Source organism: Leuciscus leuciscus, assembly GCF_965113295.1.
Source record: "Leuciscus leuciscus genome assembly, chromosome: 7".
NCBI classification, from domain to species: domain Eukaryota; kingdom Metazoa; phylum Chordata; class Actinopteri; order Cypriniformes; family Leuciscidae; genus Leuciscus; species Leuciscus leuciscus.
In genome coordinates, this window is record NC_138731.1 from 39,531,818 (window position 1) to 39,555,221 (window position 23,404).

Genomic DNA, 23,404 nt, shown 5'->3' on the forward strand with positions numbered 1-23,404 from the left:
CACGGAGGTATGGAAATACATGTTAGAATAAATACATGTTGACAGGCAAGTAGGACATCATACTTACAGTCAGTAGAGTGTCTGTTGAAGGACCACCACAATAAAGTGTCAGCAGATTTTAAGCAGACAGTCTACTAATACTCTAATGAGAGTTAGTTGACATGTAGTTGCAGAGTTACCTATAGTCAACAGCACGTTCAAAAGGAACATCAAAGTAAAGTGTTACCCGGAACCGCATACTAGCATCCTACTCTTATTTCTGCCATAGAAAGGTATGATAAAGGTAGTACGAGTAGTATAGGCCTACTAGTAAGAGGTTCTGAATTCAGCAATTCGTTCGGGATTCGCACTACACTGGCGTGATAAAAGGGCGTGATTGTGTGATAGTTTATTTTCACAGCTCGCGTTGACAATTCAACAGAAAGATTTGCACTCAAACTCTGTCACTGCATCATATCTACACAGACTGCGAACTCACATTCACAGCTCATGTATGATTTATTTCATTCAGGAATCGTGCTACACTGCCATCGTTGTGTTCGTTTACACTTAAATGTTTAGTCTTGTGTTGAAATTTACTGCGTCAGTTGCTTTTGTGATTTATGTTTATGCTTTTATTGCTTTTCTCATCAAAGCTATTGAACCTCAAGTGTTTATCACATTTCTCTGCGTATATACAGAAATTAGTTTACTCCCTGGAGACATTCATCTTGATCTTCATGAATCCATAATGTTCTTATATATCTAATTTTCACTGAGGAGTCATCATACTCTGTCTGGGGAACCTCATTCAGACGCGCCTGCAAAGTTTCACATGAGCTCACCTGTCCAGTTGTGGTTCAAAATGAAGCGGCGAGCAGGGACCGGCCGCCTTAAAAGATATCATACATCATCAGATTGCATTCTGGGGACAATGGGATCTGCACTCATTCAAGGCCTAGATTTCCATTTCAATTTTCTGCTCAGTGGAGTTGATGTATGTGGCGAATCGCTCCACAGCCTCGCTCTCCACCGGCCCGTTCCATCTTCACACCATTTATTAGCCTGGAATCCCGGTGACCTTGTCTCCCCGCGCGCGCTGACGCCACACCAGCTGTCACCGAGAGCAAAGAGAAGTGCCGCGCTATGAGACGGGCCGCAAACCCCAGGACATTACACTTATCTGAATCCAGCACACTTCAATTTGGTTTGGACCCTGCATCTGGGCTTCATTTCAAGTTGTTGGTTAAACTTTACATTCACTCTCCCCTGGAGAAGAGAGCAGGGATGGATGAAGAGATGTCACCACGCTTTTCTAACTCGCATATATATTGGTGGTTGCATGAAGATGATGAGCTGAAACAATATATTGTTGTTGTCGTTTTTGTGGTTATTGGTTGTTGCTATCAGCATTTTTATTATATCTCTTGTTGTCACTATCATTGCTTTTACAGTTGTTATTGCTATACCGTTGATGTATTGTTGCTGTTTTCATCGAAGCATGTGCCGTTTGTTAAGGTGAGCATTTCTAATTGCCTGGGGTTTTTCAAACTGGGGTCCAGGGACCATCAGGGGGCCCGAAGGGAGTGCTAGGGGGTTCGTGGAAAAAAATGAGAGAAAAACTGTGTTAACAAATAAAACTTAGATTCAAAAAGAAAACTGCATTAAAATAAATGAATAAAAATTTGACTGAAACAAATAAGTTAATAAATGAGAAAATGAATAAATTAATAAATAAGATTAAAATAAATAAACAGAATTTAGAATAAATAAATAAAATTTTGATTTAATAAATAATAAATGAGCAAATTAATGAATAAATGAATAAATTCACAGTATACTGTGGTAACTGTAACTTATACTAAATATTTTCCATATAATATTTTAGACATTTATAATATTCTTTTCACAGTCTAATTTGGGTCTTTAAACAATAAACTTTATAGATGCCTTTTAAACTTGATCATGAAGATGGTGGTCATTTGGGGGTCAGTGGCATCTAAAAGATTGAAAACCCCTGTAATTGCCTATTTGAACATGATTTGTATGAATGAAATTTGTTTGTGTTGCAAACATAAGGCTTCAAATTGAGCAGCTTGTTGAAGTGTGTTAAAAATAAATAAAAATAAGTGAGCAAGATGTTTGCATGTTGGATGATTGTGGAGTGTTGCAAATTAGCTTCATCTACAAGCTTGAACTTAAAGTTGAACTTATTTTAAGTTACAGCGAGACGCTGCAAAAGACGTTAAGTGCAATGGTTAAAGTCGTCCGTCTAGCTCATGTTTACATTAAAAAAACAATGGAAAAGTAGCGCAGTGGAGTGGAAAAATGGCTTTTGCTTTAAAAAACATGAGAAGTGGGTAGTAGAATGGGGAAAAACCGCAAGGTCTCGGCTCTCAAGATGCGTCTTTTAAAGTTGAACTTAATTTAACGTGTTTTTAGAACGGCGTGAGACGCTGAAAAAGACTCAATACGCAACAAGACGGTCAAACATGTCCGTCCAGCGCAAAGGTAGCGCAGTGGAATGGAAAACGTGTTGTGTGTGAACGGCCCCTTAGCATTGTGGCAGTGAGTTTCACATTTTCTTCATTTTGTTAATTTTTTTTATATATAATATAATACAAAAATATATAATTTTTGTTCTTGTTTTGGTTGTGGTGTATTTACATGCAAATTCTGATATTTTGGAAATCTTTATCCTTTGCTATTGCAGACTCTTGCAATGCCGACCGACAGCTGCATGATTTTTTCCTGCGGTGATGCTGAGGAAAGAGCTTTCACCTCACAATAGAGATCTGTTGGTGTTTGTGTGCCCTGGATTGAGCCCGGCCTGTGATTACATTGTTTCCTGATGTCAAATAAAACACTACACGCCCGTTAACTTCACACAACCATTTAGTTAATGTCCCGAGAGTTAATTGGCCCCGTTCCCTCTGCCAAACCTAAGCATATTGATCTATAGAAATTACTCTTGAGGTACGACCTGAGAGTCCGCAGAGAGAGAGAAGAGACGTCGTCACAGGAATGGATAACATTTATCTGAGAGCTCAGACCTTCGCGGGCGCCACGATATTCTGACGAGGAATTCTTTGAAGCTGACAGAATAATTAAAAACATCGACCCAGTCTCTATTGATGGGTGAGGGAGACGTGGAGGAAGAATGAGAGCAAATTAGCATTTTGACCTTCCTGTTTCAATGGCACGGATGCCCCTTTCTTTCCAGGGCACACGGTAGACTCAAAGAGACATCACACACCTCTCTCTGGCAAAGGTGTGTTACGGGACAAATGCAGAGAGAGAGAGAGAGAGAGAGAGATTAATGTCACATTACCTATTCAGATTCTCATTGCAACAGTTTCCACAAAGCGAGGGCATATTTGAATATCTAAATTGTCTGTGTGGAGCTATAATGGCAGCTAATGGGTCTTTGCCCTTGTCATATTTCAGAAAGTCAAAAAGGATTGTAGAATTTGACCAGTAACTACTGCAGCCTCCCCATACTCAAGAAAATCACAAAATAAAATAGCAAATGTGGTACTATTATAAGTATATATTGTTACACTGTCTATAATACAATATGTGCTTTTGGACCCCACTGTATAAATATATAGATGAGAGTGGGGCTAGTTGTCACATTTTTTATTTTTGAAATTCAACTTCTGTAGACATAAACCTTAAAGTCTATAAAAAGGCTATTTACATTTGAACACTTACACTATTTATTGAACACACATGTTAGTTTGTTAGTTAGTTGGTTAGTTCTCAGACTTTTGGACTCTACAGTACGTCAAGTCAAGTCACATTAATTTATATAGCCAGGGGTGCACATCACTTTTTTGGTCTGGTTCACAAGGGAGCACCTGGAGATGCTGCTTGGTACTCACACTTTACGCGACACAAGCTGTCATCATCACTTTCCACCTGACTGCTCTTCTCACTATCTACTTTTGATGATTTTCTGATGATGATGTTTTTTTGTTTTTTTATTAACATTTATGAAACGGACAACATCAGGAATATTAGGCTGCTGTCACTTTAAGACAGAATGCACAGTCCGAATGTACTGACACACATCCGCTTTCTTTCTCCACTGTTCACTTATGACATAACCGAGAGAATACTTGCTGAGACGGGTATTTTGATATAATTTTGTTTGTAGGCCGATGTGTCTGTTCAAGAGCAAGTAAACGCGAAAGAGGGATCAATTCGGTCTGAAATGTGCCTCTCTCTCTCTCTCTCTCTCTCTCTCTCTCTCTCTCTCTCTCTCTCTCTCTCTCTCTCTCTCTGCGTGCGTGCGTGCGCTTCGGGTGTGCGAGTCCCAATTTTCGCCTCTTCTTTCCGCGTATAAAATCGTTTGAATGTGTAAATTGGCAAGACATGATACACTTCCACTCTATGACTGTTATACTTAGCAGTTGATCCGCGAATTACATGCGTCCCGAACCGTGGCGTCTGGTCCGTACAGATCACTGATCAACTTCGATCCGGTGCACCCCCAATAATGAATGAACACACTTATCATCATGATTGCTATCTTACCAGAGATGGAGAAAAATCCTACTCCAGTAAGTAAACGTGTCCTTGTCCCAAAAAATGTTGGGACTCAAAAGCACTTCCCTCCATTGCACTTTGACCATGCATGAGCAACTGCGCACCAGTTCTGTGCACCCCTATATAACGCTTTTTACAACACAGATTGTTTCAAAGCAGCTTTGCAGTGATAATAGGAAAATAATGAAACAAAGATTGTTTTGGCTTTACAGCAGCTCTAAGAAAGTAATTGTCTAGCTTAAGTACGTTTTTTTTATTATTATTATTCATATCCACTGTAAAAATCATTAGTTATTAACTTACACACAGTTTTCTACTGAAAACAGAAAACTTTAAATGCGTTCTGGCCGTTCATTTACACTACAACTGCGTTTGTAAACTATACGCTATTCATTGATGCTCTTTAATTTATAGTAAGTGCACTTATACAGTGTAGCCTACTTACTATAAGGTAACTACATGGGTTAAGGTTCAGGGTTAGTAGGCCTACCTATAGTTATTACACAGTAATTGTACAGTAAAAACTAATATGTCCATATGAAACAGGACTGTAAAATAAAGTGATACTCAAATGACTATTATTATCATTAGCCTAATTTATTTATTTACATAATATACATATTTTATTTTATTTTTGTATTTATAGTTTTTTTAGCTCCTCTATTTATATTTTCACACCATCTTAGAATTAGTTTTTCACCATTAATAGCCTGAATTATTGTCAGTCAACCTTGAGCAACCGTAGAGGTCCCAAAACCCTCAGCCTCTGAAATGTTAAATTGCATTTCAGAGTTGTTCACATTTTATGTATGACCGTTTCACATCTGTCCTTGAGTAACAGTAGAGCTCTCAAAAACATCCTCCAGAATTGACGAACATTGCTGCATTCACCCAGTGGAATGACCTAATACTAAAATTATTAAGTTATAATATTAAGCAAACACTAGTCTCTCAACATGAAATGAATAGTTAAATGCAGATAATCAATGGTGTGATGGCCTCCAGGAAGAATACACTTTCTACAGTATACAACAGTGTTTCTGGCTTGAACATGAGAGCTGCCAGAGAACATGACAAATGGGATCCATCTTGAACTGTTGGGATATGGTGTTGTTTGAGACTGCTTCTTCTTAGAGCTGTGTTTGGAAGAGTGGCTTTTCTGTTTTGATGCATGCAGGTCACAAGAGCCTGAGCGTTTTATCAGTGCCTGGGAAGAGGGGAACATCTAACCATGTCAAAAACATGAATCATATTTTTGTGAGGATGTGCAGTAATACAGGCAGACTTGCTGAACTTGTTTTTCTCTGTCTGACCATTTATTGCCTTAGGTATATACTACCATCAAAAGTTTTGGGTTTTAAGGTTCTCTGTATTTTCTTCTTTTCTTAATGCATTGAAAAACAGAAGTATTGTGAAATATGATTGCAATTTAAAATAACTGCTTTCTATTTGAATATATTCTAAAATTTCATTTATTCCTGTAATGGTATAGCTGAATTTTCAGCGTCATTACTCCAGTGTTCAGTGTCACATGATCCTTCAGAAATCATTCTTCACTCTCAGAAAAAAAGGTACAAAAGCTGTCACTGTGGTGGTACCTTTTCAAAAGGTACACTTTTGTACCTAAAGAGTACATATTAGTCCCTCAAAGGTAAAAAGTTCATTGTCATGTCACATTATAAATGTCTTTACTATCACTTTTTGATTAATTAAATACATTTTTTCCCCTACTCAAACAAAAGTACCTTGTATTTCTTGCAAAAAACAAAAATATACTGACCCCAAACTTTTGAAAACGTTACTTCTTGTTTCAATGGGAAATGTCAACAAAGGAAATAAAATTGTGATTTTCGTACCTTAAAATTCCATGAAAATTAATACAATCTTTTTTTCTTGGTTAGATTGCTGTGCTCTACAGTATTTTTATGCTTTTTATGCTGGGCAAGAGGGAGTTGCTTCAAAAAGTGAGCACTGATTTCTTTGATTTGTCTGTGACCATCCTTGCTGTCCTTCGTCAAGGGCTTACTGTGTGTGTGTGTGTGTGTGTGTGTGTGTGTGTGTGTGTGTGTGTGTGTGTGTGTGTGTGTGTGTGTGTGTGTGTGTGTGTGTGTGTGTTCAGAGAGTATCGACAGCGGCTCTGGCAGTCTTATTGGTGAGGTGAGAGGGTGTGCTCATCTGTGGCGTTAATAAGACTGTTCCCGCGCCTCTGTGTGAACCAGCGTGCGGCTGTCAGTCAGAGCCGTAACCAGGCGTACAGCATTAATTCACTCTGTCGGTGGAGGAATGACCATACTGCTCCGCTCCATTACTCTCTGTGACCCTGGGCCGGAGGAGGATTAAAGTCTGTCACAGTGTAGTGTCACCTCCCCTTCATTCAGCACACTCAGCAACTCCTGGCTCATAGTCATAAAGCTGCTTTTTCAAATCATGTTGACATTTTTTCAGACTTCAGGCCCACCTCTTGTGCAAAATTACCACACACTCCCTATAATAATATCATTATTTGGCTGGTGCATTTAATTATCAATTCATGCATTCACCGATAATCAAACCCATGATCTTGGCATTGCTAACACCATGATATACTGCTTAAGGTGCTAATAAATAATTACATTTACATACATAGAGTAACCCTATAGTCTGACTTTTGACTTTTGAACCACCTGTTTAGACACAAGTTTAAAGACACAGTTTGTTTGTGCTGTTGACACTGTAAAAAAGTGTTTTAGTCAACTTTTTAAAAACTTTAAAATTGTAAGTTCCGTCAACTTGAAGTGTGAAGTTGTGACAGCTTGAATATTTGAGTTATTGGAACGCGTTAAATCCTGGAAAGTCATTTTAAAGCAGATGTTTAAGCTGTAATAGCTAACTGCAACAATAATTTGTTAGGGTTAATTGTACTTGCCTGACTGCTTTCTTGCTTGCTTCTTTATTGGAAAATCGTGGCAAAGCCAATAGCAATTTTGTGTTTCATTTTTGCTATTTGAAATTTTCCTGTCAAAAAGTGATTATTTCATAAGACATCAAAAAGCAAAGTGGTGCTTTAGACGTCTTTGGATGATCGATCTAACCCACCACATGTTTATATGCAAATTTGGACATTCTCAAAATCGACATGCAGTCATTTTATAGTCATATGTTAAAGTCCACCTTTTAAACAAATTATAATTAATATTTATGAACAAAATTAACACATTGTACTAGTAATTTACTTTAGCTTATACTTATTTACGTATAGCATAAAATTTATGATTTTGACACTGGCTTACTTCTGTACATAGTATGCTCTGCCATCTAGTGTATACTCTGTTTCATTACTACTACTGTAGATGCTTGCATTTTTCCTCATTGTGACTCACATGATGACTCTTATTCTGTCATGTCTTGTCATGTCTTTTAATCCTTATACAATAGAGGACGTCTTTGCCTTGCTTACTAGAATCAGTAATTCAAGCAACTGTTTATTCCTGGTGATCTTTGTCAAGCAGAGCACTTTATTCGACATATTGTTGCCTAATAGGTCAGGTTAACCCAAAGACTGTTTCTCATATTCTCTTTTCCTCCTCTTTATTTAGGCCCTATATTATTTCTTGCTGTTAAAGGTGAATGAACACAGAAATATTATTAACACTAACAGACTTTATTCAAAGTTGAATATTGCTAGTTGCACAAAGAAAGCTGTGTGCAAGTCTTGAAAAAGGTAAGCTGTTATCTATCCATCACAGATCACCGTGTTCCTCGTGCCCACTCTTAAGCAGGATCTTGGCTTTCATCATGTTCTCTGCCACTGCGCACAAAGAAAGATATAGGCAGGGGTAATTATTAATGCACGCTTAAGTAATGACTGGTAAATCAAATATTAACTATCAACAGCACATTCCATAGCATTAAGTAGCAGAGAATGTGTCACGATGGATGAGCGTAAATAAACAAATGAGAGAGCTTCAGAGAGTCTCTGAAGAGCTCCTGTCTCTCAGTGGAGCTCATTAGACAGCAGAAACACACTCACAGAAGTCCATGTCTTCTGACTCGTACGTGTACATTCGGTTGGCGTACTTTCCAGTGATATCAGCTCGCACGGTCAGTGAGGGATCTAGGTGGAGGAGAAGAGACAACTTAACCTAAACACCCCAAAATCTAATCCTTTTAGATAGACAATGAAAAGGCAGTGCAACAACTATTACTATGATGTGTATATTAGAAAATAATATAATGTAATAATATAATTACACAATATGTTCCTTCTCACATACTTTGTACCAGAGACTGTGCACTGACTTAATGACACAATATTTGTTGCTTGTCGAAATCCCATTGATGACAGAGTTAAGATTATACAATATTATCAGGTAATCTTAACTGAATAAGTCACTGTTTAATATGAAATGTGTGAAAACTCACCAACAAACATGATCCTGGGGACGTAGAAACCATCAGGGGCCAAGTTTTTATCGGTGGTCTCATGCTGAAAATCACAATCACTAGGTCAAGAACATTCATACTGTTTTAAATGCATATATACTCCAGTTGAATATTTCACAATATTTGTACTGTACCACTAAATTGAGCATGATGAAATCTGATTTGGCCAGCCTTTGAATAGTTGGATGTTCAGAAAATGCCTTTTTCAGAACTAAAAGTGAATAGAGTGGAAGAAGAGATTAATAAATTGGCATGAAATAGCATTTTCTGCATACTGAAAGCAAGGACTTATTACTCTCTGATTATCATTTAAAGCAGAGGTTTTCAACATGGGGTTTCGAAAAAACATGTAAAATAAATAATAAATTAAAGATATAATGTAAATACATAAATGAATAATTTGATAAAAAATATTAAATTAAATAATAATACAAATATTCAAATAATTGTAGTGCTATAGTGCAGAAATAAATGTGATAATGTACCATAATACATTTTTTCCCAATTTTTTCCACATTCATAATGTAAATCTTTTTACATTATAAATTGGCTGTTTATGCGTGAAAATACATAATTAAGAAAAGGTTCTATATAGAAATATTAAGGGTTTCCATTCAGTCAGCCACGTTCGACTTAATGTTGGACTGATGTCATGGGGTCTCGTCTGGGAGCCAAATCACCTCCAAATGGTAACTAATCATCGATCGCTCATTCCATTCACCTTTCAAGAGAAAAACTACATTTCTGAAACAGAAAGAGCAAACAGCAATTTTAATTGTTAACAAGGAGAACTTCTCTAAAAAACAGCAATTTTAACAGCTCTGCATCTGTCATCCTGAGAATCCGGCCCGGATATGTGCCCACCACTCCCTTTAGGAACCAGGCGGTGAACTTTCAAGCGCTGCCCCCTGGAGGAGGCAGACCCGGCCCTTGCGTTGCTATGTCCTGTTCTCACATTGCGTGTTTATGTGGACCGCAGGCAGAGCTTTAGAAGCTCACAGCAGCTCTTTGTCTGCTGGAGGCCAGTAGAAGTCTACTTCTTTGTTTGGCTGTCTCCAAACAGAGGTTGGCCCACTGGATATAGGATGCCATCGCCTTGGGACTGGTACGCCACGTGCCCCCTTGGGGTGAGGGCTCACTCCACTCAGGGTGTCGCTTCCTCCTGGGCGTTGGCGCACGGTGCCTCTCTGGCAGACAGCTGTAGAGCTGCGGGCTGGGCGACACCTAATACATTCGCGAGATTCTACAATCTCTGAGTGGAGCTGGTTTCTTCCCGTGTGTTGGGTACAAACAGGAAATGTTTAAAGGCTGGCTCTGTGCTTGCAGTGCCATTCCCCTCCAACAGGGGGAAACGAGTGCCTAATTGCTCTTCAGGTGAGTTCCCTGCTTAGTGAACCCTGAATCGAGTTCCTCCAGCATTCTTTGGTAGTCAAATGTGGCGGAGGAGTCTGACGCCAGTCCCAGTACTCGTGTGTATGCCCTGCTAGTCAGCCCTTGTACTGGACTAGATGCCCATATTATGTGATTCCCCCTCGGTAATCCCATATGTGTTTTGTCAACAATAAGGCTTTCCTGTAGCTCAAACAGTAGAGCGTTGGCGCTAGCAACGCCAAGGTCATGGGTTCGATTCCCAGGGAAAGCAAGAACTGACAAAATGTAAAATGTGTACCTTGAATGCAATGTAAGTCGCTTTGGATAAAAGCGTCTGCCAAATGCATAAATGTAAATGTAAGGTTTCCCTGTAGGTAAACCCTTGTCTTTCCCTGGGCAGTTCTGCTCTGCCCCATCTCTGCATCGAAAGTAGATCCTCCCTGGTTAGGTAGGATCTACCGCAGAGATCTTCCATATGTAGCACTACCCTGTGAGTCATTCCATATGTGTAGCAACCACACGTTACCTCCCCTGTGGGCAGGGTGTGGTCTCCATAGCGTACCTCTCCATTAGACTGGCCACGCTAACCCAGCATTAACAACACTGAAAAACAATGGGAATTGAGATCCGAAGCAATCTTCTAAATGTCACATTAAAGGAACGGCAGCTACTATATCCCCAGAGTAAGTCCTGTCCCTTCCATCCCGTTTGGTATGGAGACTACCCCGCAGGCTTTCTTGGGGTGTTGGGTAGGTTACGACATTGTGAGAGCAGTTGCCAAAAGAGCACGCTGTGGCTTGCCTTGCAGCATCTGCATCTCCAACACTCGTAACACAGTTCAGTGGCTATGGTACTTTCCATAGGGACCCCATGACCTCAGTCTGACGTATCGTCGATCGTGACTGACTGAATGGGAACGTCTAGATTACTGATGTAACCCCCGTTTCCTGAAGGAGGGAACATAGACGTTACGTCCCTCCTGCCACAGCCCTGAACCTCCGCTGAATGGCCTGGATCCTGTCTCGACTCCTCAGCAAACACGAATGAAGTGAGTAATGCCGGTCCTATTTATCTGGGTATAAACATAGACATATACGGGTATGTCTGGGTGGGTGTGACTCCGCATACAAATCTCACTGGCCAATGTTCATTGGCTCGTTTAGTTACCACGTGGAGGTGATTGGGCTTCCAGGCATGACGTAATGTCTCGGGGAGAGGGGTTACATTAGTAACCTAGACGTTCTTTCAGGCACTTCATATATAGAACCTTTAAGGGTTAATTGGGATAATTTTATGATTTAGTTTTAATTATTATTGTAATTAATTTTTTTATTTTTTATTAAATTGTATTAATTAAACAGCTCGTAAACATACTTTATCACTAGATGAAACTGAAATAAGCAAATAACCCATTAAACATGAAAGTATTATGTAATCATTTAAGACATTTCTCCTTATATATAACCTTTTTGGCATAAAGGGTTCTTTGAATTCGAGTCAGTTTCCTCTGAACCTTTCTAAGAGTATATAGCAGCCTTTTAAGTTTTGCATAGGGGTCCAATCGCACAAGCATGATGATATTTGGATGGTTCATGGCAACTAAAAAAATAAAACCCCTGATTTAAAGGAACAGTGCACATTACTTTACTGTAAGAGTTTGGATTTTTAATTTTTGGGTGAAATATTCCTTTAAGCACACTTACATGCATCTACGGCACAGGGAAATAATCTATATGTTTTTATTGCATTACAGATAATGTAGACCGTTTGAAAAAAGATGCAAATATGCAAACCTTTACTGTACTGACAATCCTCCAAATGATGAATGATCATCAGTGGCTTCTCACTACGGTAAAACAGATGCATTGTGCATTTAAAATCTGATTATTCATAACATACAGGTGAGAGTGGAGTTTAATGTGATCGCATAATCTTTAGGTACCTCGTATGCGCTTTATTTAGTCCCTCCTCATACGTCTGAACCCAGGTGATGTCATCGCCCCAGCCTGAAAGAAACGAAACACTTTGAATTGGATGTTATGATCGATTTGCCAAATTTGAAGAACAAATTTGACTTATTTGGTTCTGTTTTGTGAATATGTAATTAATTGAATTACCTCTTGAAAGAGTTTGAACTGTCTTTTTTTTCCTTTGAGTAGAGACGTCACAGAACACAAAGAATAAAAATAAGACACAGAACATCCAGTGCTTCATGATTATGGTATGTACTGGTGCGCTGAGAGAGAGAAAAGAGAGAAGAAAAAGGAAGTCAAAGGTGACTAATGCTCTGAATATTAGTTCGTTTTTAAGGTTGGGCCCACCTACTGACATTGCATGGCATACTGTCAAATAAGCCGTTGAACTGGACAAACGTGCTTCTGAAACTTTGTTCTAATGAGTGATAAATGTTTACTTGAAAAATAATACAGCATTTTCATTTGAGAAACTTTTTTTGAAAAAAAAGTTTTTTATTTATCTTGACAATATTTATGAGAACTAATTATTTTAAGCTACAAATTTGCCCTGTATAAAATGCTATTACGAATTGAAAGTAAAAAAAATTCCCATAAAGATTTCCCTTGAAATTCGAATTGCAACTGCAGTTTTGTATTCTCTAAAACAACATTGTTTTAATGCATTCAATTTTGGAGTGAAATACAAAAGAAACCCAAGCATTTCAAATGAGAATAATGTGAAACTAATAAGGTAGATAGCAGTGCTCCAACAAACAACCCAGCCTTTATATATGTGGATAATACATTTAGATTCAGATTAATTCTGTCTCATAGCACGCAATAAATAATTTCAAGAAATTAAGAAAATAGTATTTGCAAGTAAAAGAGAACCTACCGGGAGTGAAACAGGTGAACCAGAGCTACTGTCCCTTTCTCTAAGCATGTTGTATGTCAGGGATTTTATAGTCTCAGTCTATGCAACCTCCCAAACAAGTTTCGCAAACAGGAAATACAGGATTCCTCTCATGTTTATTTAGCCAATCACAGAAACTCAATATACATCTTTATATTGTGTAGTATGCAAACAGATCTTTTTCATCCAAAGATCTCTGTGCTTTCTTGTCAATTCATTAGAGAAGATATTCTTTCCCTCATTTGTACGTGTTCTACTATTCCAGGTGTGAGGTTTGAATGCAACAAACTCAGAAACCTGTCAGTTTTAGGTGGAGCCTATGTGCTTAATTATTACCCTGTATTTGTGTTGTCATTATTTGAGGCCTTAAAACTTTTAAAAGTAGTTTTGATCTTTCTATCTAAAGATTACCCAGCTGAAAAACACAGCTTAAGATGGTTTCTGGTCCAGTTTGGTCATTTGCTGGTTGATTTTCAAAAACACCACATTCCAAAACACAGCCACCAACTTAAGCTGGATTTTCCAATTCACACTGCCCCAACAAATGCCAAAAAACAGTAACACCCAATGGTTGGTCATTTGAACCCTTTCACGCATAGAGGCCAAACAGTGGACAGCTATTCAAAAAGCATTTTCTTGTGAATGCATGGGTTTTGATGGCATTGCACATCAACCTCTATAGTGGACTCTATAGTGCATTGTCCTATACATTGCCACCAAGTGGCAAGCCATTATATTTGGGATTCCCCCCCCCCAAACCAAGACCAATCAGAAATGCCAAGTTGCTCCGGAATATCAATCCATTCCTTCTATCCCAGGAGACTCTTGCAGGTAAAAAAAATAAATAAATGTTGTAGCATCAAGTAACAACTAAGGAGTCATATCATTGTTCATTTTCCATATTGATTTAATATTGGGAAGGGAAAAACATGGGAAAAAATCTTGACTGTGTTTATTATCATTATTCATGCATGAAAGGGTTAAATACCAGCACACATAGCAAGTCAGAAAAGTGTTTATTTTTCAAATAATGTTTTTGTTTTTAAATTATTATCATTATTATTCATAAATAATTTATTTGTATTTAAGTTATTTAATTATTATTATTGTATTTATTTTTGTTTTGGTAATTTTTCTATTTTTTACTTTAGATTTACTAAACATTAATCTTTTTACAGGTTATAATGAATTTTTTTAATCTAAAGTATTTATAAATAATACATTAGTTAAAAATAACAACATCATCTGTATTCTGCAATCTGTATCTGTGTTTATTTTAATTTATAATTAATTATCAGGTATTTATTTATTTTCCATCTGGTTTGTGACACTTAACCATGCACTTAACACTGATATTTGTTTCAGTTTTGGACTGGAGCAAGAAGAGAGACTTGACAAAAAAAAAAAAAATATATATAATATAATATAATATAATATATAATATAATATAATATAATATAATATAATATAATCAAAAATAACACAATAACAGCGACAACTAGATGCGAAAGTTCGTCGAGACAAACTTTAAGTTGGCTTGGAAAAGTTTTGACGAGAAGTTTAAAGTAGTTTGAAGTATTACATTATTACTTGATTTTGTCTTTCTCGATCCTTTTATAACAATTACAAATATTTTGTTGCCGTCAAATTATCAAATAATTGTTCTGGGTGGTTGCCATTGTGTTATGGGTGGTTGTTATGAAATAGATAGATTAGAAATATTAGATAGAATGGAAAATGAGTCTGGATGGATTAGAAATAGTACATAGAATGGCAGCTGATGGAGTCTAATGAGCCTCTCCAACTGTCAACATTTGTATTTAGTTTGGAGTTAGAAAGAAAGAAAGAAAGAAAGAAAGATAGATAGATAGATAGATAGATAGATAGATAGATAGATAGATAGATAGATAGATAGATAGATAGATAGAAAGAAAGATAGGCAAGAAAGAAAGAAAGAGAGAGAAAGAAAGAAAGAAAGAAAGAAAGAAAGAAAGAAAGAAAGAAAGAAAGAAAGAAAGAAAAGAGAGAAAGAAAAAGAGAGCGAGAAAGAAAGAAAGAAATATAAGATAGATAGATAGATAGATAGATAGATAGATAGATAGATAGGCTAGAAAGAAAGATAGGCTAAAAAGAAAGAAAGAAAGAGAAAGAAAGAAAGAAAGAAAGAGAAAAAGAAAGAAAGAGAAAGAAAGAGAAAGAAAGAAAGAAAGAAAGGAGAGAAAGAAAAAGAGAGCGAGAAAGAAAGAAAGAAATATAAGATAGATAGATAGATTAGAAAGAAAGAAAGAAAACAAAGAAAACAAAGAAAGAAAGAAAGAAAGAGCGAGAAAGAAAGAAATATAAGATAGATAGATAGATAGATAGATAGATAGATAGATTAGGAAGAAAGAAAGAAAGATTATAAGCGACAATTATTTGTTACTGTTACAACAGTAGACAGCTACTGTTGTTTGTTGTTGTCATGGACACCTGTAGCCTTTGACGACCGCCTACGTTCCGCGCAAGCGCAGAAGCAGCACAGTGGAGGATTGTGGGATAGAAAGCTATCGCCACGGCAACAGCAGAGTTAAGCGAGCGGAAATCTGCTGCTAGCAGAACAGTAACGGCGATTAATTACTAAAGAAACATCTTTCACACAAAAAATACTGGTTTAGTTTGTTGCCATGAACGAATCAGTAGCCAAAAAGACCCAGGAGGCTCTGGGAAAAGTGATCAAAAAGCCTCCTCTGACAGAAAAACTGCTCAGCAAACCGCCGTTTCGATACCTGCACGATATCTTCAGTGAGGTGAGTTGCTAAAAACATCATTATTATTATGACATAAGTGCTGTTTTAGTTCCCTCACTATCTACATATTCACATTTACACGGTCCAAATCCTGCTTATAGATCTCAACGTGCTAGCCTGCTAATGTAGCCTGCGCATAGTCTTCAGAATATCTCAGATAAATCATAGTAACGTTAGATCAGTCCGAGATCTCATTAGCTTTCATATTTGAACGCCCAGAGCTTTGCATTAGTTTCAGCGTTAAGTTTATGTTTGTGTTTTGATGGTGGTGAGCAAGCTAATAGATTATTAACAACAATAACTGTTTAAAACAATGTCAGCAATATCATCTTTCTTTTAAAATCAGTTTTGCTTTACTGTTATTACATACTCAGCTCTGGTTGAGCTGATTATCTTGTTACTAGGCATTGCTCTGTCCACATGGTTATGCAAACAAAACTCAAGGGTCCACACAACATCATGAATGCAGATGATCTTGACATATTATTCATGAGATATCAGAACACAGAGATATCAACACTTCTAAATCTTATGGCAGAATATCTGGAACCAAATTGTGGTGATGATTTTGTAATTAGGAGTGTAATATAGATACCACATTTAGTTAATGAAATTATATGCCCCCAATAAATGGCAGCAATTGCCAACAAACACCATCATCCAACGGTTGTTGATTTGGAGTAACGTTAAGTATAAGTGCCCTGTAACATGCCATGCACACTGAATTAAAATAGCAAATCAGAAATATGTGTATTTTAAAAATAATTAAATTGTATTTAGAAGTTATTTAATTGTCATGTCATTTTATTTATTTTTGTTTGGTTTTGTTTTATTTAATACATGTACTATTAAATTAATATTTTTTAATATCTTTTTATAATATATAGATGTCACATTTAGTTGATAAAATTATATAAGCTACTTTACCTGTGAGTATAATTGTTGTATTGATGTACCGACGGTGGTGTAATAGAGGGTATGCGTGTGACGTCACTGTCGGCCGGAGTGACTGTGGTTACGCCCACTGAGTGGCAAAAAGACTGAGCGGCAGCATTGGTTTTCAGCGTGAATGATGCGAAAAACACACAAAACACATCTAAAACGGGAAAGAGTTTTGAGATTTACTGGAAAAATAGATTTGACAAGAAATCGGAGGTATATTTTTACAGACTGCCGAAAGTTACATAACAGAGAAGCAAATGGATCACTGCAATTCATAGAAACAATTGGACAACAGGCAGCAAAACGTGGATTTGCACTTATCATTTTGTGTCAGTATGCTGAATTGGGTAAAATCATACCCTATTTATTGTATTGTTGTTGTCTCGACAACTCTCATCAATTAAATATTTACCATCGTATATTCTGCAATGCATAATTGGATGTTTTTAAATAAACATTGACAAGGCAAGGCAGGGCAAGTTTTTTTTTATATAGCACATTTCATACACTATGGCAATTCAAAGTGCTTTACAGAAAATAATTAAAATAATCACAAAATAAAAGCTATACAAGTTTTATGGCTGGATGTCATGCAGTATATACCATTGATATAAGTGATCACTCGGATTTACACCTACCTTTATTGTATTTGTAAAGTGTTCTCAAAAAAAATTTGCTTTATGTATTTCCCCGGCGTCGAAATCAGCCAGGCATATATAAATGTCAGGAAACACGATTCCTGGCTGGATGTCAATATCCATACAAGTTGTAAGGAACACTATATCGAGTCCAACCTTTAGTTTAAACTGATTATCATTCGTTTTACTCACGTTTTCGCAGTTTTCACTATTAAATCCATTTTATTTTATTAAATCATGCAGGAGCTCTTTTGCCACTCAGTCCGGCTGAGGCGGTGTGTTTCGGCGGGAAAGTGAAGTCAGTACAATCCCTCTTTAGTATCGCTGGGTGCTGTTCTGTAGAGACACACTAAATTGGTCAAATAAAATGTTGGTCAATCTCTACTGACACACCTACTTATTTTTAATACAGCTGTTTTTCAATTTTTAGAACGATAGTAAAGTTGTAAACTATAAAATAACATATTACATTATTACCAAAATATGGTAAACAAATCAATCTATCTTATATTTGATCTTCAGATCTACACACTCTGTTTATTCTATCAAGTAACTTCATGAGGGGAATTCTAGGGCCCTGTTTTCACATGGTATTAAGATGCGTTTTGGTTGATCGGATCACAAGTAGATGCGGGAGACGCGTACCCGTTTACACCTGGTGTTTTAAACCGTCTCTTTTGTCCACTTTCAACCACTTCTGTCCTGATTTCTTCGAGGGGAGGGTCTATGTACGGGCTTTTCAGATCTTTCGATCTAATGGACAAAATAAGCTCACGCAATTTACATATGAACACGACCAGAGAAAACATTAGTTTCTGCTCTGACAGCCTTAAGACCATTGCAAACACGGTGAGGGAGTGTTAGAAACCAGGAATGATGAGAGAACATTGTACTTGGTAGGTTTTTTGTCTTCAAATCAAACTTGGGTCTCCAGCCAATAAAGTTTAAATCCCGTCTGGCTATTGTGCTTTATGCATTAGGTCAGTAGGTGTCGAGTAGGCAGTGTGTTGCGGCTGTTCAAACACATTTGGTCACATGAGCGTCTACACTACTAAAGCAATTTGGTCGAAAGCGTTTTTTGACTACCTCTGGAAGTGGACAAGCTCAAAAAGTTTTAGACCCTATTTACACCTGTTTCTAGACGGTGTTAGGTAAAGAAAGAGGACAGTTAAGGATAAAGTGGGTGTATTTGTATCCAGAGATAGGCCTGTGGGTTGTAAGCTCAGCTAAAATTAGCTAGACAGATAGAATCACCCTAAAGGTCACATTATCCGCTACTGTATGCATCAGGGTTGCCAGGTCTGCACAACAAACCCCGCCCAATTGCTAATCAAATCTAGCCCGAACTACAAAACTACCCGTGGCAACAGTGTAAAAGTAGCCCAATTGGTATGCATTCTCTCGTCATATGAGTCATGCCATTGCTTGTCATAATATAATGTAGTATTTAGTAAATCGTTTCTCCGTCATTATGTTTTCATTAATGTGAACAATTTACAAAAGTATTGATAACTTTCTTCCAAAACCTAGTGAGCTGCCTGTGTAGCGCTTTGAGTCAGTCTGTCTACCAAACAATGACTTATGAGGTTCTAATTCAGACAGTAGACAATAAAGCAGCTTACTAGGTTTTGAAACAGAGTGTATGTCTTTAGATTTTTGAATTATGAACCTGGTTTTAATCTTTTGTTTACCCATTTTTTTTTTTTTAGGTAATACGCACCACAGGCTTCATGAAAGGACTTTATGGAGAAGCAGAGATGAAGTCAGACAATGTGAAGGTAAAACACCAATAAGAATGTGTCCATTTTTAAAGGAATGTTTAGGTGCACTGTTTTCGTAAGTTATATTTGGTTGGATCGTCTTTGTCCCAGTGGTGTTGTGTTTGACTACCATTAAAAAATTTGGGCTGATTTTGTTTTTTGAAAGAAATGAATGCTTTTATTCAGCAAGGATGCATTACATTGATCAAAAGTGACTTTTATACAAGACATAATGTTACAGAAGACACAATGTCACAGTTTCCACAAAAATATTAAGGTGCACAACTGTTTTAAACATTGATAATAATAAGATTCTTTTCTTGAGCATCATATAGGCATATACTATAAAAACAATATAGGCATACATTATAATGATTTCTAAAGGTGACACTGAAGACTGGAGTAATGGCTTTTTAAAATTCAGTTTTGTCATCACAAGATTAAATAACATTTATAATGTGTTAAAATATGTGTTAAATTGGAATAATATTTTACAATATAGTTTCTGTATTTTTTATCAAATAAATGCAGCCTTGGTGAGCATAAAATACTCTTACCAAAAATCTTACCAACTCCCAACTTTTTAACAGTAACTTGAATCATATTTGTCAAATCCTAATGTTAAATCCAGCACCTTTAAAAGCCAATTCACACCGCATCAACAGACGGCGACAGACTGTCCTCACTTCTCAGACATTCCACGACCCGACACACAGGGATTGAACATGTTCATTCCGCGAAAACGAGCTTGACAAAAAAACTCCAACAGATGTCGACACACTGATCTGACAAAACCCGAGAGTGTCCATTGCTGTCTGTCGGTGCGGTGTGAATTGGCCTTAAGAGGAATTTTAGGCTTTATATTTGTGCATATGTATATGTGCAAACCAGACACTTAATCTTGCTCATTCCAGTACTACTTTAAATCATATGACAATTATATGTTCCTTGCAGTCGCCAATTAATCCACTTACTCAGCAGTGTTTCTTCAACTGACCTGTCTATCTCTATCAGTCTGATCTCCTGCCTCATTAAGTGTTCTTGGATTCTCTAGCCGCAGTATCTCAGACTGTGTTTTCTTGCTGTTCAGGTGTTAACATTGATCATATAACTGAGTGTAACTCAAGACTCTCCATTTAATTAGCGTGCCAAAGTTCCATGTCGTGGTGATCCATGAGGTGTGATAAACCTACCTGTTAAAAGCTTGGTGCCTTTAACTAGCTTTACTTGGATCAGTATCACTGTGACCCTGTTAGAGAGGCAGGTGAGCTTACCACATCACTCTGTGTGCAAAGTGAGGAGTTCACGTCTGATCCTTCTCCAAATGCCGGTCAGTCTAAAAGAGCTGTGGCCTTTGATGTCCCAGCATGCATAATAAATGATCTCCCCACACCCGTGTGAAGCAGTCCAGCCCCACGGTATACCATTACATTATAATGTTTTGATAGCGCCACAGTTTTAACACTTTTCAGGGGAATCTACTGACAGATAGCGACTTCTAGCTGTCTATTAACTGGGATAGAAGAAAGTATTTTAACACGGAAAAACATTACACAGAAAATAAAACTATTTAGAATTTTTAACAGGGACTGAAAACATTGCAATTATATATATATATATATATATATATATATATATATATATATCATTGTATAATGTTAATGAGAAGCAAATAGGTCTCACCATTGAGAATAATGGGAATTCTCAAAATATTCAGTATCTGAACCAAACGAAAATATGTCATAATGCACAAAATCTTAATGGTCCTTAAACGGGCCTTTTTTATGCAAAATATATTTCTTTATTTTGTCTTGAAATGTAAAAAACATTTTGATCGCATGGATATTGTGTAGCCAGTAGTTGGATATTAAATGCTGCTGAATGTGTAAAATCATAACAGATTAAATCAGCATACAGGTTGTTCTGCCGCTGGGGCCTCATTAGGAACTTCATGAAGTATGAAATAATTAAATGGCAATATGGACAGTTGCACTTCATCATAACCAGCAAAGCAGAAATACAGAAAAAGAGGATTTAATGGAGTGGACGGACGCATTATAGAGCTGTCGGTGATGATGTATGTACTTTTTGTTTAAAGCATCAGGATAACTTAGGTTCTTTGTGTACAGTGCAATTAAGTCTAAGGCTAAAGTAACTAAGCTAAAATTTTCATTTCATTGAATTAGAAAAAAAAAAAAAAAAAATTCTTGACATATTTATGCAACATTTAATCAGGGATCCAATACCAATATTCTGTCAGAAAGTGTGGCACGCATGTTTTATGGAGTGTTTAAAGAATGAAAATAAAGTCACAGATCAATTTTTGATTTTCAATCTCAAATCTTTCAAAATGTATAGACTTCTACTAAATGTATAAGATTATTTACATTTATTTGAATAAGTTTATATGATCCAATTAGGATCAGCATTAGAATGTTTATTAATGCTATTAATGAAAGTAAATTATTGTTTTTATATTGAGTGTCCCTGGATTGGCTAGTTATTTGGCTAGGCTATCTAGTTTCTAGATAGGTGACCCTGGGTCTGTAAAGGCTGAAAACCCAAGCCCTAAAGATCGGTCCAGTGTGTATTTTCTGCACCACTGGTTGCCCCAAACAAATTGCAATCTGTTTGTTTAATTGCCCCAACTGTGCTAGCAATGACAACCTTGGCTTGTCCAGTGGAGTGTGTGTTTTGGGACTACATGTTTAAACAATAGAAGACTGGGGCTGTATTTAAATACAGACAAACATTATGCTTGCAGTTCTGTTTCACCTTCTCAGTTTTCTTCATGTACCCTGCAGGACAAAGACTCAAAAATTGCGTTCCTCCAGAAGGCCATCGATGTGGTGATGCTAGTCAGTGGAGAGCCCTTAGCTGCCAAACCTGCTCGGATCGTAGCCGGACACGAACCAGAGAAAACCAACGAGCTGCTGCAGGCCATTGCTAAATGCTGTCTCAACAAGGTCAGTCCTGCGATTAAAGACCACTCAGCGACTGTGCTTCTGTCCTGCAGGATTCGCTCAAAGCCATTTAACTAGTGAATGACTCCAGACTAATATGTCCAAGCAGGGGGTAATTTATACATGTATTCATTTAATTGCACCCTTGAGCTTTTCTGAAGGTTAAGGAGCGATGGAACATTGCCATCAGCATTATCAGGGGAACCCACTGATGCCTGCAGGGCGAAGAGCAGGTGAACGTGAACAATGGGCTAAATGACAGTTCTTCTGCTCTACAGCACACTGGGATATTTTATACATGTCTTTGACCTCATGTTGCTCTAGGATGACTGTAGGTAACTTTGAATGGAAACTTCAGGTGAAATTAGTGATGTTGTTAAGGGGATAGTTAACCCAAAAATGAAAATTGTGTCATCATTTACTAATTTCTTTTTTCTGTGGAACCCCAAAGGATGTATTTTTGGTTAAAAATTCTTTTGCTGCAGTTATTCCATGTAATGACAAGTGGCTGACAAGCCCTTCCAAGAGGGAAAGAAACCCCCATAAAATGATCTTATAGTATTCCATATGTGTAACTGTTTGCTATATTCCAAGCCTATGACAATTATTATAGCTTTCTGTGAGAAACGAACTGAAAGTTATTCTTCACATTCCTTTCCTTTCCTTTCCTTTCCTTTCCTTTCCTTTCCTTTCCTTTCCTTTCCTTTCCTTTCCTTTCCTTTCCTTTCCTTTCCTTTCCTTTCCTTCCTTTTTTTTTTTTTACCCTTAAATGTAGGTATCAAACTTCACTGTGTAACTCATGCCACATTCTTTGTGCTATGTATGGACATAAACGATACTCAAACTGTGCGGTTTGTTGAGAAGATCTGCTGTTCATTTTCAATTACACAGTTTTTCAGCAGGTGGATAATAAAATTAAATAAATTGTGCGAAAAAAATAATCCCATAGACTTGCGTTGAAGAAGCGACAGTTGAAATGTACAACACTTTGATCACCCACAATACTAGTTTTGTATTAAGCATCATGCACATGTTTCTTAAGAATTGTTTGTCAATTACTCACCCTCATGTTGTTCCATATATGGATGAGTTTCTTTCTTCTGTTGAACACAAAATAAGTTATT

At 37.1% G+C, this 23,404-nt stretch overlaps 2 protein-coding genes across 8 annotated transcripts in view; one reads left to right on the forward strand and one right to left on the reverse strand.

The window, feature by feature from the left end:
- Positions 1-8,149: 8,149 nt before the first annotated feature.
- On the reverse strand, positions 8,150-13,296 carry agr1 (anterior gradient 1). The gene is made up of 8 exons (XM_082176612.1): positions 13,174-13,296; positions 12,441-12,559; positions 12,266-12,329; positions 12,117-12,169; positions 9,087-9,163; positions 8,932-8,995; positions 8,540-8,623; positions 8,150-8,317 (listed from the first exon to the last, which is right to left on the reverse strand). Exons 2-8 carry the CDS (start codon positions 12,535-12,537, stop codon positions 8,250-8,252), a joined length of 507 nt encoding a protein of 168 aa, XP_082032738.1. The 5' UTR covers positions 12,538-12,559; positions 13,174-13,296; the 3' UTR covers positions 8,150-8,249.
- A 2,406-nt stretch (positions 13,297-15,702) lies between these two features.
- The window catches only part of traf3ip1 (TNF receptor-associated factor 3 interacting protein 1), a 30,768-nt gene continuing 23,066 nt past the window's right edge, over positions 15,703-23,404 (forward strand). For 5 of the 7 annotated variants that reach the window (XM_082174696.1, XM_082174697.1, XM_082174699.1 and 2 more), the window contains exons 1-3: positions 15,704-15,977; positions 19,267-19,335; positions 22,122-22,283. In XM_082174696.1, coding sequence (XP_082030822.1) covers positions 15,855-15,977; positions 19,267-19,335; positions 22,122-22,283 — 354 coding nt within the window. In that variant the 5' untranslated portion in view covers positions 15,704-15,854. Of the gene's footprint in view, positions 15,978-19,266; positions 19,336-22,121; positions 22,284-23,404 lie in introns of all 7 variants that reach the window. The other 2 variants (XM_082174698.1, XM_082174701.1) reach the window with 2 other exon arrangements.

Bases quoted from the DNA above. Each gene is read 5' to 3' on its own strand.
- agr1 (XM_082176612.1), bottom strand. From the start codon at position 12,537: ATGAAGCACTGGATGTTCTGTGTCTTATTTTTATTCTTTGTGTTCTGT. The intron at 8,996-9,086 runs GTACAGTACAAA...TGTGATTTTCAG, and splicing joins TCATCATGCTCAATTTAGTG to CATGAGACCACCGATAAAAA. The intron at 8,318-8,539 runs GTGAGTGTGTTT...CTTTGTGCGCAG, and splicing joins GTCAGAAGACATGGACTTCT to TGGCAGAGAACATGATGAAA.